General features: G+C 51.7%; 1 protein-coding gene across 3 annotated transcripts in view; it reads left to right on the forward strand.

Annotated features, from left to right (window-relative positions):
* Window positions 1-13,194, forward strand: part of INPP5D (inositol polyphosphate-5-phosphatase D) — a 150,310-nt gene that overhangs the window by 122,590 nt on the left and 14,526 nt on the right. For all 3 annotated transcript variants that reach the window (XM_025404627.1, XM_025404629.1, XM_025404628.1), the window contains 4 exons: window positions 1,614-1,703; window positions 3,931-4,044; window positions 5,377-5,459; window positions 9,636-9,723. In XM_025404627.1, coding sequence (XP_025260412.1) covers window positions 1,614-1,703; window positions 3,931-4,044; window positions 5,377-5,459; window positions 9,636-9,723 — 375 coding nt within the window. The remainder of the gene's footprint in view (window positions 1-1,613; window positions 1,704-3,930; window positions 4,045-5,376; window positions 5,460-9,635; window positions 9,724-13,194) is intronic.

Consider the following 13,194-nt stretch of genomic DNA (forward strand, 5'->3'; position numbering starts at 1 on the left):
CAAGTAGCTGGGATTACAGGTGCACGCCACCACGCCAGGCTAATTTTTGTATTTTTAGTAGAGACAGTGTTTTGCCATGTTGGCCAGGCTGGTCTTGAGCACCTGGCCTCAAGTGATCCGCCCACCTCAGCCTCCCAAAGTGCTGGGATTACAGGCGTGAGCCACCACGCTCTGCCTCGTGTCCAGATTTTAGGCTGATGTCCTCGCATCTTCCTCCCTCCTCTCTCAGAGAAGGGGTAGCCTCCTCTTTCTTTCCTGCCTAGCCTTTGCCCCCAGACCCTTGACTCCATCTTTTCCTCCTCTACTACCAACCAGTGCCCCCACTCCCCTCCTTCTCTCCTGTCCCTTTCTCTGTTCTGTCTTGTAGTTTCCATGTGTTTCTCTGGTGATCCTTAGTAAGTGAGCTTTTTTCTTTTCATGTTTATTAGCCATTTATATTTTTTGGTGAATTTTCTGTCCATATCCTTTGGTTGGTTGAGCGGTGGAGTGTTTATCTTTTTCTTGCTGATTTGTAAACGCTTTCTAGAAAAGGGTACCAAGTCTGTTTTATCACCTTCTTGGTCTCCTTTGCTGGCAGTTTTTCCTTTGCCCGCCCATTCACGGTTGGCGTGCCTTGGAATTCTGTCCTCATCTCTTCTCATCTTTCATGTGAAAGCCCAAACACACTAATGTCTTCCGCTTCCACTTAATCCCAAGACTCCACATCCAAAGACATATCTCCAGCCTTGAGTGCCCACTTCCTGCCAGGCATCTCCAACGGGCTATCTTGAAAGAACTGTCTTTCTAGAACTGTCCTCTTTCTCTTGCCCCCTCCCAAAGTGCTCTGTTGCCTCCCTTCTCACCCCAGTGCCAAGCTCCTTAACAGAGTTTTCTACACTTGGCATCATCCGCTCTCTCCTGGTTCTACAAGGCATCATGGGATGGAGAAGGTGTCCCGTCTCTCCCACTGATGAGCTGAGTGGCCTTCAGTCCCCTTCCCACCCCGTGTTTGGGGCTCCTCATCAATAAAATAAAGTGAGCCAGGCGCGGTGGCTCGTGTCTGTAATCCCAGCACTTGGGAGGCTGAGGCGGGTGGATCACCTGAGGTCAGGAGTTCAAGACCAGCCTGGCCAACATGTCGAAACCTCATCTCTACAAAAAACACCAAGATTGGCTGGGCGTGATGGCACACACCTGTAATCCCAGCTACTCAGGTGGCTGAGGCATGAGAATTGCTTGAGCCTGGGAGGTGGAGGTTGCAGTGAGCCGAGATCGCGCCACTGCACTCCAGCCTGGGCAACAGAGCGAGACTCTGTCTCAAAAAGAAATAAATAAATAATATGATTAGACCAGAAAAATCTCCATGGTTCACACTCCCTAATCAATTCAAAAAGTCATAGGTCTTTAGGAACAACGAGCACAGGCTTCTTTTATCCATGGAGGAGGCAGTGTCCACACTGTCTTCCACTGAACCCTTTAAGCATTTCAGTGGAAGGACAGCAGGACAGCAGGTGTAAAACCTTCGCACTTCTGGAGGGCTCCATAACTAAAGTTTCTGCTTTAGGGTTGCCATCCTTGGCCTGACCAGAAGGGCTTCTCCTTCCCTGCTGAAAAATGCCTTCCCTCCCCTGCAGGCAGTACCAGCGACATCATGACCAGTGACCACAGCCCTGTCTTTGCCACGTTTGAGGCAGGAGTCACTTCCCAGTTTGTCTCCAAGAACGGTAAGCAAAGGACGGTGTCTGTTTCTCTGTTTTCCTCAATGACAAGGAGTGTTGGGAGCTTGTCTTCGGGTAACAGTCAGCGGTCTGCATTAGAGGAAGGCTCATTTTCCCGGTCAAGTCCACAGTATCAGTCAGTTTCTTCATGTCCCAGCCACAGCACAGTTTCAGTCCGGAGAATTGACTCGCTCTGCTTGGCAAATATGTCAGCCTTTTGAGCCTCAGTTTTAGTCTGAAAACATGGGTAAATCAGTGTTTACCAAGGTGTGGCCTGAAGACACTGAAGACAATTCTCGGGGTGGGGTGGGAGGAGGGGACAGGGGACATGAATAAGCATTTGTTAGTAATGCCTTTATTTTAACATGTTTTAAATTTATGTCTTCTGTTTAAGGCAAGCACCATTGTTTTTCCATTTAGTGTTGTGATATACCTTATTCAGCTACACTTAATTTTAAAAAGTGAGTCTATTTAGAGAAAATATTAAGTAAAGAGTAGTACAGGTGCGTGGTAGGCAGAGATGGTAAAAATCGTTAAGATGGCATGCAGATGACTGAGTTTTGGGAAACACCACAGTAAATACTATTTAGATTTGCAGGTAATTTTTCTTTTTTTTTTTTTTTTTTTTTTTTGAGGCGGAGTCTCGCTCTGTGGCCCAGGCTGGAGTGCAGTGGCCGGATCTCAGCTCACTGCAAGCTCCGCCTCCCGGGTTCACGCCATTCTCCTGCCTCAGCCTCCCGAGTAGCTGGGACTACAGGCGCCTGCCACCTCGCCCGGCTAGATTTTTGTGTTTTTTAGTAGAGACGGGGTTTCACTGTGTTAGCCAGGATGGTCTCGATCTCCTGACCTCGTGATCCACCCGTCTCGGCCTCCCAAAGTGCTGGGATTACAGGCTTGAGCCACCGCGCCCGGCCGGTAATTTTTCAAATAATCCAGCCCAGCCCTGGTTGCCAGGCTACCCTCGTCCCAGCTGGGCCAAGTGTTCTCTGTAATGTGTCCATCCAGCCCTTGGCCTAAGTGACCAGGGAGCCATGTTGTCTCTGCCCAGTCACTGCTTCCATGGTCAGCCCAGTGGTCACTGGGCTCCTTTAGGAAGACTGAACATAGGGGACCCAAATATAAGGAAAGACCATCTTGCTCTGTGTCCTTCATGCCCTGGGGGACACACATGAGGCCGGAGCACCGTCTTCCTGGGATGCTTTTCTCCATCCTATTGTATCTAACATCCACAGCCCCGGAAATGTGACCTCCCTTCTCCACCCAAGCCTTGACCCACCATCGTGTTTCCTTCCTAAGTCTGGCCACTGTGCTTTTCTAGAATCTTCCTAGTCCTTAGGCTGGACCTCTTCCCCGACTTCCACCCATCTCTCCTTTCTCTGAGCTCCTGCAGCCCTGAAGGGGTTGCCCTTGCCACCTCCTCCTCTATTCCGGGGTAGGGCATCCTCAGTGTTGGGCTGGGCTTCCCTCCACGGGGGCTCAGTACCCAGCAGATGCTCGAAAACACTGATCACAGGAATTGAGCATTGACAGGGCATCTACCTAAGCAGAGCCTGGACTGGGCACTGTGGGATTTGGAAAGAGAAAGGAAAGAAGGAAGGAAGGATGTGAGGGATGGAGGAAGGAAAGATTTGTTCATGGTCTCAGAACAAGTCTCTGTTCTGTGGCTCAAAATGTATATGAAAGGACAGAACACTTGTTTAAAAGCAGCTTAAGGATGCTTGCAAAAGCATCATCTAAATTAATACAGTTGCAGGCAAGTTAACTCTGTACAAATGAGCTTACGGGGCCCAGAGTAAGGAGCGGGGATCACTGGGCCTGAGGGAGAAAGAGCTGCTAGCCCTCATCATCTGAACTCAGCAACAGCATTGATTTGGGTATTGAGTAACCCAGCCATTCTACAAAGTCTTTTTGCCGGAACTAGCTGGGAGCCTGAAATAGTGGGGGTATTGCCTGAGGTCACACAGCTTTAATGACAGAGCTGAAATGAGGTGCGGACTCCTGGGACTCTGCGTCTTTGCCCCGCTCTCTGCCCTGGCCAGCTCACGATGCATCAGAGAGGTTGAGGATGCTCGGGTGGGTGCTGGATTTCGCTGTAGCTTTAGTTCTCCTCCCAGTAAACTCCCTCCTTCCTGGGACCCTGAGAAGGAGCTCAGTACGTGGCATGAGAACTAATTGGAAATGCTCCATCTCCAGGCACATTGTGGAACTGAGTCCCCGTTCTCCCCTGTTCCAGGTCCTGGGACTGTCGACAGCCAAGGACAGATTGAGTTTCTCAGGTGCTACGCCACATTGAAGACCAAGTCCCAGACCAAATTCTACCTGGAGTTCCACTCGAGCTGCTTGGAGAGTAAGTGGCTGCTGAGCTACCTTCTGGGCGGAGCTGGCCGGAGCCTTCTTATAAACGTCTTTCGTACTTGGCACTTTGCCCCATTTCTCCTCTCCCTGGAAAAGACTCACAAAGCGGATCAGAGAAGTGGGGCTGCAGGTGGATAGCTCAAGGGGACACTCAGTTACTGCCAAGGGTCCTCCTGTGGCCTGTGCAGCCCTAGGGGCAGGGATGGCCATGAATGTACTGACCTCTCAGTCCCTTGTAGGTGGCAGGCAGGGTCCAATCCCTGCTCCTGAGGGTGGACTGTGACCCGCTCGAGGTTCCCTGCAAGCTGAGGCTCTGACTCAGCCAGAGAGCATTGGGCCCAGGTCCAGACCTCAGAGAGCCAGTGTGAGGGCCTGAGCAGTCGCTGCCTGTTGTCGCCCTGGCCCCTCTTGCTCTTTGGAGATCGTGGCGTCTTTCTCAGGGGGTTTGCAGCGTCCGAAAGCAAGCAGGAGATGGACAGGCTCCCCTGAGCCAGCGGCATTTAGCACAAACTGTGTTTAGGAAACACCCTTTCCAGGTGACATTTCTAGGCATGTTGTCTAAAGCTGTTTCACGGCCAGGGAAGAGCTGCGTGTATCCAGCCCTCTTCGCTGAGATGGTCTGCATAGTGGTCGGGGGAGGAATAGGGGACATCAACTCCACAAAAGGGCATTTTGTGAGGGCCTGGCTGGGATGCTTCCAGAAATCAGGAAGAAGCGTGTGCTGCCAGTTCTGCCCCTCTGGTCCCTTCCTTCTTCTCCAACTCAGCTGGGCCCGGGCCTGGTGCTACAGCGGCCTTTGCCACGGAGTCCCCAAGCCCCAGTTCACCCAGCAGGGTCAAAGCGGTTTGAAAAATGATGAAGATTTTTGTGCGGGTGGTTTTAATAAACTATCAAGACACTTGCATACATTTCTATGGAAACAGCATATTAGGAAGCTTAAATTAGAATTTCAAAAGGCTGCTATCTTGAGTGGCGTGGGACGAGCTGTCAAGTTTCCTAATCTTTTTGCCTGTGATGTGATGATTTCTTTGTTGCCTGGTTTGTTGCAAAGAGGAACTGAAAAGGAGGGGGAATCTCTTTGATTTTCCTAAAAATAATTAGACCATGTTGGCAAATGACCAGTCCCTGAACAAAAACAGAATCCCCGGCAGGCCTGACTCCTAAATGATGCTGAGGCCCCGAGATTTAAAAAAAAAAAAAAAAAAAAAAAAAAAAAAAACGGTGAGAAAACATCTTCCTCGGTCTGGGTGGGGTGACCCAGGGAGTCTTTTCTGTCTGGTTCTCGCTCTGTTTTCTGAAAACCAGCCTTCTTGTCCTCCAACAGGTTTCGTCAAGAGTCAGGAAGGAGAAAATGAAGAAGGAAGTGAGGGGGAGCTGGTGGTGAAGTTTGGTGAGACCCTTCCAAAGGTAATTCTAGAGCAAGGCATTCCCCAAAGGAAGATTCGCATTTGCTAGGCCAGGAGCACCAGCCCGCGGCAGAGCTATGGCCAGGCCTGACCAGAGGGAGCAGAAATCTCATAGACCGAATGCAGAAAGAGGCCCCCTCTAGGAGCAAGCTCTCGCTCGCGGTGGTTCATGACACGCTTTGCAGCAGTCGGTATGTGGCCTCATTATTCCTAAATGGTTTCAGTTCTCCTAAAGGATCACAGAAGGGATCTAGAGGTCAGCTCATCTAACCACATGATTTTGCAAAGAAGGAAAATCAGGGCCGGGCGCGGTGGCTCACGCCTGTAATCCCAGCACTTTGGGAGGCCGAGGCGGGCGGATCACAAGGTCAGGAGATCGAGACCACAGTGAAACCCCGTCTCTACTAAAAATACAAAAAATTAGCTGGGCGCGGTGGTGGGCGCCTGTAGTCCCAGCTACTCAGGAGGCTGAGGCGGGAGAATGGCGTGAACCCGGGAGGCGGAGCTTGCAGTGAGCCTAGATCGCGCCACTGCACTCCAGCCTGGGCGACAGCGCGAGACTCCGTCTCAAAAAAAAAAAAAAAAAAGAAGGAAAATCAGGTGCAGGGCCAAGCGCTGTTTGTTCATGGCCTCATGGCTGCGGTAACACACCTAGGATGCAACCCCAAGACCCCAATCCCCGCTTTGATGCTTGTTTTCCTATTCAGTGCTGGTTCATAGACTTGAGTTCAGAGAGGCATAGAGAGGGGTCTGTTGGCTGCTAATCGTACACTTGTGAACACACGAAGTACTTGACATGTCTGTGACCCTGCAAGAGCAGAGGGTGGAATTGAAAACACTCAACCAAACCTTAGTGGGAACACAGTCTTCTTTGCTATAGAAAAAATGGTTTTCTGGCGGGGTGTGGCTCACACATGTAATCCCAGCACTTGGGAAGCCAAGGCGGGGGGATTGCTTGAGCCCAGAAGTTCAAGACCAGCCTGGGAAACACAGTGACACCCCATCTCTACAAAAAAAAAAAAAACTCATTTTTTCTTTTTTTTTTTTGAGACAGAGTCTTGCTCTGTCGCCCAGGCCGGAGTGCAGTGGCATGATCTTGGCTCACTGCAACCTCGACCACCCAGGTTCAAGCGATTTTCCTGCCTCACCCTCCTGAGTAGCTTGGACTACAGGTGTGCACCACCACACCCAGCTAATGTTTGTATTTTTAGTAGAGATGGGGTTTCCCCATGTTGGCCACGCTGGTTTCAAACTTCTGACCTCAAGTGATCCACTGGTCTCGGCCTCCCAAAGTGCAGGGATTAGAGGTATGAGCCACTGCACCCAGCCTAAAACTTTTTTTTTTTTAACTAGCCAGACATGATGGCGCATGCCTGTAGTCCTAGCTGCTCTGGAGGCTGAGGCGGGAGGATAACCTGAGCCTAGGAGATCCAGGCTGCACTAAGCTATGATCATGCCAGTGTACTCCAGCCTGGGTGATGCAGTGAGACCCTGTCTCTTTTTTTTTTTTTTTTTAATGCTTTTCTACTGAATCTGCTTTTGTAGTGCTAAATTGACAGTGGAGGTGTCGGGTGTCATCGAGTACAAGCTTATTAGGAGCTTAGTGGTTGTTCATGCTGGGTGGGAAGTGAATTTCTTTTTCATGCCGCGAGGGAGGGGTGGAATGGAGAGGAGTCCCAGGCCAGGCAGATCCATCACAGGAGGTGGGGCATCTTGGGGGCTCCCCTCGGACGTTCCCTCGGAGGTGACACTGGAGGTGAATTTTAAAGGACAGGTGGAGGGACCCATTCTCTCCTGAGACTGGGGTAGGATGTAGGCAGGTTTCAGGGGGCTGGACCCACACTGGCATTAACCTTTGATTGGAACCAACTCTCAGGCCATGTAAAAAAGCCACATCATCTGAGGAGCAGCCGCTGACCTGAACTCCAGATTCCCCCCACTGCGGCACAATTCCAAATTACTCAGAGGCCGCGGCCAGCTCACGTGGCTCTGACTGGGGTCTCCCACTGAGGCCCCAGAAGAGCTGTCAGAAGGCCCTGTTCTGGGGCTGTCTTCAGGCCCCTTAGTCATGGGGGCTCTGGGCTCCAAGGAGACATTTCTGCCTCACCCGGCCCAAGCCCCTCCTCCTGCTCTTCCTCCCTGGCTGCTTCCAGGCAGGGCCTGAACAGTAGTTTCCTCCTTTGGTGAAGCTGGAAAAGAGAGCAGCACCCCATTCCCCAATACGTTCACCCCCCTGTCCAGCTCAGGGACCCCCTAGGGCACCCTGTCTTTCTCCACTCCCCACATCCTCACAGCCACCAAGTCCTGCTGTTCCTCTTGCCTCTGTCCCCCTGCCCCCTCCCAGGGGGTCCACCCTTCCTGTCTCCTGCCTCTTGCTGAGGCATCCTGAACCCTGATGGATCTTTCTGGAATGCCTATCTGATCCTGGCGTCCCCCTCTTTATCCAGTCGACTCCCTGTTGCCCAGTGGGCTAAGCAGCCTCATCTGCTGTTCCCACAGGACTGCAGGAGCCTTCACTGTCTCCTGCTCCCTGAACCCCCGTCCCACCCCTGTTGCCTGGCAGCCTCCTCTGTTCACCCTGTAAATCTCTGCCATGGCCCCCTAGATAGTCCTCCTCCCTGCCACCCCCTGCCAGGGTGGTGGTGTCCCACAGAGACATTTGTTGTTCAGATGTCTGTCACCCCACTCCCACTGCATCCCAGGGAGGACCCGGTCTTCCTCCTGCATCGGAGGCCCCCAGCTCTGGCCCTGGGTCTAACTTAGAGCCAGGCATCACCTCGTGCCAGGAGCCAAGTGATGATTGGTGCAGCCGTGGAACCCTGGAGTGCCCAGAGCTCCACTGCAATTTCCAATCATCTGTTCTGGAACTTTTTTTTTTTGAGACCGAGTCTCGCTCTGTTGCCTAGGCTGGAGTACGGTGGTGCCAAATCGGCTCACTGCAACCTCCGCCTCCCAGGTTCAAGTGGTTCTCCTGCCTCGGCCTCCCAAGTAGCTGAGATTACAGGTACACACCACCACGCCTCGCTAATTTTTGTATCTTTTAGTAGAGACAGGGTTTCACCATGTTGGCCAGGCTGGTCTTGAACTCCTGACCTCAAGTGATCTGCCCGCCTCAGCCTCCCAAAGTGCCGTGATTATAGGCATGAGCCACTGTGCTCGGCCTGGAACTTTCTGAATGGAGATGTAGTAAGTCTGCCCTGTTGGCCAACATGGTGCCCAGAGCCCTGTACCAGAGCTTTTTGGTGTCTGGAAAGGAAGGGAGGGAATCCCTAGAACAAAGTATCACCTTTTTATTTGGCCCTTCTGTATGGGAGTCATCGTGAGGAACAGCCCCACATCTGAAAAAGTCATAACTTGTAGCAGATGAGGAGCTAGTGTGCGTGTGATGCTCCTCCCTGCGCTCGCCCGGACACAGCCCCCACTGGTGAGGTCCGAGGCTCCCCCAGCATTGTGCAAAGCCTGCTAGCAGCACCCCCCGCCACCGGGCAGACCAGCAGGGCCTCTGGGGGAGCTGGCAGTCCCCGGTTCTGGAAACGTGCTCACAGATGGAATGTGGGAGTCTGTGTCTGTCATTCGCTGAGCCACACCCCTAACAATCTGTAGGACATTCTAGGCCCAGCTGGGGGCTCTGCCATGATGGACACAGAGCTGTGTCCTCCCCAGATAGGCGCAAGCCAGATAGGGGCAAGCCAGATAGGGGCAGGGCTGGGATGCAGCCACAGTCCTGGAGGGGCCAAGGAGAAGGTGTGTGCTCTGTGCGGGGAGCCTGGTGCAGGGTGGAGTGCAGGGGTCATTCCAGACCTGGTGCCTGGCCCCACTTCTCCGTCAGCCTGCCTCCTCCTCCATGACCCTGGCCTAGGGATGGGAAGGAACGCGGGCAATGGATGGGGCCCATTTGGGGTCAGGCCTTCTTGCTGGGACCTGGGAGCCAGCTCAGTTTAGGAGGCCTGGGGTGCAGTGTGGAGGTAAGGGGGACAGGGAAGGAAGCTAACCCCCACCTTGCTGGACAGGGTGTATGTGAAAGCTATACCCCACCTGCTCTGTTGGGTATGGACAGCAGAGATTTGGATCTGATTACTAAGAACACCTTTCGTCATCCTTATCCACCTGTACACCCACCTGTCCCCTCACCTGTCCCTTGCCCATCAACTCCAGTCCTGTGCCCTTCTCTCTGCAGCTGAAGCCCATTATCTCTGACCCTGAGTACCTGCTAGACCAGCACATCCTCATCAGCATCAAGTCCTCTGACAGCGACGAATCCTATGGTAAGGGTCTGTGGACAGGTGCCACACCTGCCAGTGAGCTGGCGGCCTCTGACGTAGCATCACCTTCAGGGAGAACCCAGCTGGCACTTCCGATCATAGGCTCCTGCCTCTCCTTTCCCCATCCCAGGGCTGCTAGTGGGACTGCCATCACTAAGTCATCCTTCCCTCCCGACTAGGCTTCTGGGCAGGACAGCCAGCAGTGGCAACCCCTTCCATGTATTGAGCCTTCCCTATGCGTGAGATCTGTGCCAGGCACTTTCCAGTATTATGTGATGCAATCTTGACAAGACCTTACTGTTCTCCAACAAGTAAACAGAGGCTCAGAAAGATCAAGTGATTTGCCCAAGTCACACAGGTAGTGGTGGCTGTGCCCTCATTTGAACCCAGGTCTGCCTGCCCTTCTCTGCTTCTCATGTGTCCTGAGTCAGCCTCCTCAGCTCACAGATCTGGAGCCGCAGACCCCCCTCTGCTGACCCAGTCTCTAAAACATCTGCTCAGGCACAAAGGGGCTGCTGCTTCTGCCCCCGAGTGGCCACCCTCTGCCTGAAGACCCCCTCCCCCCAGCCAGAGCAATTTGGGCTGAGGTGTGGTTCAGGGTCCCCTGAGTGGCACTTGGGGTGCTGGAAACACCAGCCCAGGGCTCTCTGGTCTTCTGCTCGGCAATGCCCAGTGCCCAGACCAGGCAGGCTGTGGAGGCCTGTGGCCAGAGAGACACCAGGGGCTTTTGTACCATCTCTGCCTGATTGTGGCTCCAGCCCAAAGTCAGGATCACCCTTGCTAGACCACATGTGTGGCTAGGCATGGGGTGAGAGAGGCAGAGAGAGCCTGGAGGGGACAGAGAGGCTGGAGGCAGGAGCCAGACCAAGCCTCTCTTTACAAGCCAAGCTAAGAGCAAATACCTTATCCTGAGGGCAGTAGGGAGCCATTGAAGATTCAAGCAAGGAAGTAACAGGATCAGATTCACATCTTGGAAATCTGCATCTGCAGTGATCAAGAAGACAGATGAGTGAGCCAGAATAGAAGTAGTGACAGTAAAAAGGGAGAGAAGAGGATAACATTGAGGGGAATGGAGTAGAAAACTGGGCTTGGGATTGGGGAAAGGGTCTGTATTAGTCTGTTCTCATGTTGTCGTCATACCTAAGACCGGTAATTTATAAGGACAGAGGTGTAATTGACTCACAGTTCTGCAGGGCTGGGGAGGCCTCAGGAAACTTACAACCATGGCAGAAGGGGAAGTAAACACATCCTTCTTCACATGATGGCAGGAAGGAAAAGTGGGTGCCCATTGGTGGGCGAAGCTCCTTGTAAAACCATCAGATCTCTTGAGAACTCACTTACCATCACTATCACGATCACTATCAATCACTATCACTATTGAGCAAAGGATGGGGAAACCACCCCATGATTCAATTATCTCCACCTGGTCCCTCCCACGACACATGGGGATTATGGGAACTACAATTCAAGAAGAGATTTAGGTGGGGACACAGCCAAACCATATCAGGGCTGCATGAATGATGCTTCCACTTCCTGCACTGGGTTAGGTGTAGTGCCGCGGGTAAGGGAGACCAAGGCACAGCCACAGCGTACGAGGAAGACCAGAATGCTGTGGTGTTGGGGACACCATCAGAAGAGTTGGGTCAAGAAGAGGGTGTGGTTACAATAGCAAATGTGGCCAAGGGGCCCAACACAAAGACCGAGCATCCTTTAGATGAAGTGACTCAGCCCATCAGCAGACTTGGTGAGCACAGTGTCCATGGAAGGGCCAGGGTGACATCAGACCTTGGCACTTAGGAGTTAACAGGGCATGAGGAGGCAGAGGAGAATGCGCCTGGGTCAAGGGAGCACATTTGTCCACGTGCTTATTTGTTTGAAATGGAAGAGCTTTGAATGCTGCTTGGTGGAAGTCACTAAAGAGGAAGAGGCTGCAGACACAAAGGAAAGCCCTGTGCATAGTCGCCCACTGTGCAGGCTCTGCCAACACCTGGGTGTGGGCACTGTGGCTCCCCTCTTTGGGGAGGTGAGGAAAGGAGGCTGGGAGACCTGAAGTTCATGCAGCTACTGAGTAGCTTGTCAGAGGTAACAACAGGATCTTGGGCCTGAGCCCAGGCAGCTCTTCCCCGTTCCCAGTGCAGCGCTGGCAAGAGGGTCCCGGAGCTGGAGGAGGGGTGGGCAGAGCCTGAGGAGTGTAATGGCCCTGATGGGGTACCCTCGTCATAGATGCAAGAGCATCTGAGTGGCTGTTGAAATGTTTGAAGCTTTGATGGCAGGAAACAGGCAGTACACAAAACACATGCTTCATTTTCTCATTCAAATCCTGTATTTCTGTGACACAGCAAGACCCTGTCTTTAAAAATAAAATCCTGTAATCCTCCTTTGTTTCTTCCGCTTCACATTCATACTCACAAACAGCATATCATCATAGGAAAAGGAGAGAAAGCAACGGTCTCATTCCAGTAATCATTTTTATTTTGGTTTCACATTTCCAGCCTTATGCATAGGCACACCTAGATTTTCATACTTACCATCACAGAAACATTATTTTATACTCTGCTTCCCTCACTTGGTATTAGATTAAATACATTTTCCATGTTTCTCCTGCCCCATCTTTGTGACTGTTCCTTTTGATGGCTGCGTTATGTTCCATGGACTTACTGCATCCTCATTTTAAAAGTATTCCTCATTTTAAAAGTACTATTATTGAGTTTCTGTCAGTTGTTTTTGTTGGTGCTATCAGTAATGCTGAGATGAATCTCTTTGTGGACATTTTTTATTATTCTTCAGCTACATTTTTTATTCTTTTGAGTAATCTCTTTAGGACAGGTTCCCATGTTTGCTGGGCCAGAGGTGTCAGGGTTTGTGCTTCTTGGCACTTGACACCAAACTGATTGCTGTAAAGGCTGTCTCAGCCGACCTCACCATGGACAGGCTTCCCCAGATCCTTGCTGGCATTGGGTGGTTTCATTTTTTGTTTTTGGAGGCCAGAGTGCAGTGGCACGATCTTGGCTCACTGCAACCTCCGCTTCCCAGATTCAAGAGATTCTCCTGCCTCAGCATCCCAAGTAGCTGGGACTACAAGCAAGCACCACCACCCCTGGCTAATTTTTGTAATTTTTCATAGAGATAGGGATTCACCATGTTGGCCAGATTGGTCTTAAACTCCTGACCTCAAGTGATCAGCCCGCCTCAGCCTCCCAAAGTGCTGGGATTACAGGCGTGAGCCACTGTGCCCGGTGCATTGGGTGTTATTTTTCTCCCTTCCTATCTGCGCCAACTTCATGTCTGTGAAAGAGCAACTTAGTGATTCCTTAGTTTGCATTTTTGATGGCTAGGAAAGTGGAACTATTTTCCATTTATTAAAATTAGTTGGCTGCAGTTCTTTTCGTGTGAAATGTCTGTCTGTATTATCTGTCCATGTACGTGCTGGGGATTTGATTTTGAGGAGTTCCTTGTGGAATTCAGACGGAGTAC

Source organism: Theropithecus gelada, chromosome 12, assembly GCF_003255815.1.
Source record: "Theropithecus gelada isolate Dixy chromosome 12, Tgel_1.0, whole genome shotgun sequence".
NCBI classification, from domain to species: Eukaryota; Metazoa; Chordata; class Mammalia; order Primates; family Cercopithecidae; genus Theropithecus; species Theropithecus gelada.